This window comes from Gavialis gangeticus, unplaced genomic scaffold (genome assembly GCF_001723915.1).
Source record: "Gavialis gangeticus isolate Ggan-Ray unplaced genomic scaffold, GavGan_comp1, whole genome shotgun sequence".
Lineage (NCBI taxonomy): Eukaryota > Metazoa > Chordata > Crocodylia > Gavialidae > Gavialis > Gavialis gangeticus.
Window position 1 is genome coordinate 27,306,188 of NW_017729028.1, and position 1,390 is coordinate 27,307,577.

General features: G+C 38.1%; 1 protein-coding gene across 1 annotated transcript in view; it reads right to left on the reverse strand.

Annotated features, from left to right (window-relative positions):
- Nucleotides 1–1,390, reverse strand: part of ATAD2B (ATPase family, AAA domain containing 2B) — a 133,834-nt gene that overhangs the window by 107,469 nt on the left and 24,975 nt on the right. Inside the window, exon 8 of the mRNA XM_019520676.1 lies at nucleotides 239–314. Coding sequence (XP_019376221.1) covers nucleotides 239–314 — 76 coding nt within the window. The remainder of the gene's footprint in view (nucleotides 1–238; nucleotides 315–1,390) is intronic.

Consider the following 1,390-nt stretch of genomic DNA (forward strand, 5'->3'; position numbering starts at 1 on the left):
AGATCTGCTTAGATCCCTTCCGACCCTACCAACTATGAAACTATGAATACAAACACTGATTATAGACTTCCACAGTATGCAAATATGCTGCTCCTTTAAAATACCTGAAACATTCCTGATACCAAAGTGCATGTAGAACTCTGACATATGTTCAAGAATGGTTTTATTTTTATTTCACAATATAAATGTGATGCGGGATAAAATGTCTTCTGCTTATAAAAAAAATTGTAACATTTACCTGATATGGCTTCTTCTTGCAGGAGATCTATGGATATCAAACAGCGTATTTTCCCTCTTTTTTTGATGAGCTGGCACTTAAAAAGAAACATAACAGGTTTATTACTCCTCTTATGGTATTTGATTTTAAAAAAAAATCTAAGTTCATTTGTTTTTCATTTATGAAAAATGTATTTAAAAAAGCACTCGGGTCTCATGTCTAATTTTTCACAGGGGCAATATGTCACCTGGAGAAAACGCAGATAAAGCAAAACCCAAAATTATACCTTTATTCCTCACAATCATTTTATGTGACCCCATCCTTTCAAAAGTCTGAATGAAAGCCTTAAAGCATGCCCTAAAACATCAGCAAGTTTGGATTACTGCAGATTAAGTAGAAAAATGAAAAAGAAGCAAGTCCTTACGGAGTCCACTCTGCTATTAACTCATTTATTTTTTCTAATCAAAGCAACTCTGGCTCAAACTCCTCAGTTAATCTCATCCAAGGCAGTATGTCGCAGAAAAAGCAATAATCTTTCAAATAAGCAAGATGCGTTTCGCATAAGACTTTATAGGTCAGAAATGCCACCTTAAACTCCACATCAAAACCAAGAGGCAGATCATAGATTAACACCTTGCTGGGGTCGTTTGACCCCAGTACTATTTCCTGCCATGGCAGGGGGTCTGACTAGATGATCTGCTCAGGTCCCTTCTGACCCTAGAAACTATGAAACTGTATCAGTGGTGTCACATAGTCGTGGCTTAAAACTTCACTTAAACGAGACACTGCATTCTTCCAAAACAAATTCATTCACTTTTAGGTGTATCCTTATGCACAGTGCAGTAGTTAATTCTGATGTACAACATGCATGGACAACAGTACCAGAGTCTGGATTCAAAAAAAAAAAAACTGTAATCCCATACCTAGACAAAACCAACTTGGCAACTGCTGCTATGTGATTAACAGTACATAGGGATGGATCTAGCACCATTCTCAGTTTACAAACTCTGGTTATAGATAGGGGTACACCGATAAAGATTTTCTTGGCCAATAGCAGTAGCTGATTATTAGCCAGCCATATCGGCTGATACCAATCCAATAGCTGATTTACAGGAGAACAGCTGGACAGCTTGAAAAGCAGCATCCAGTTGGTAAGTCGGGGGGGGGGGGGGG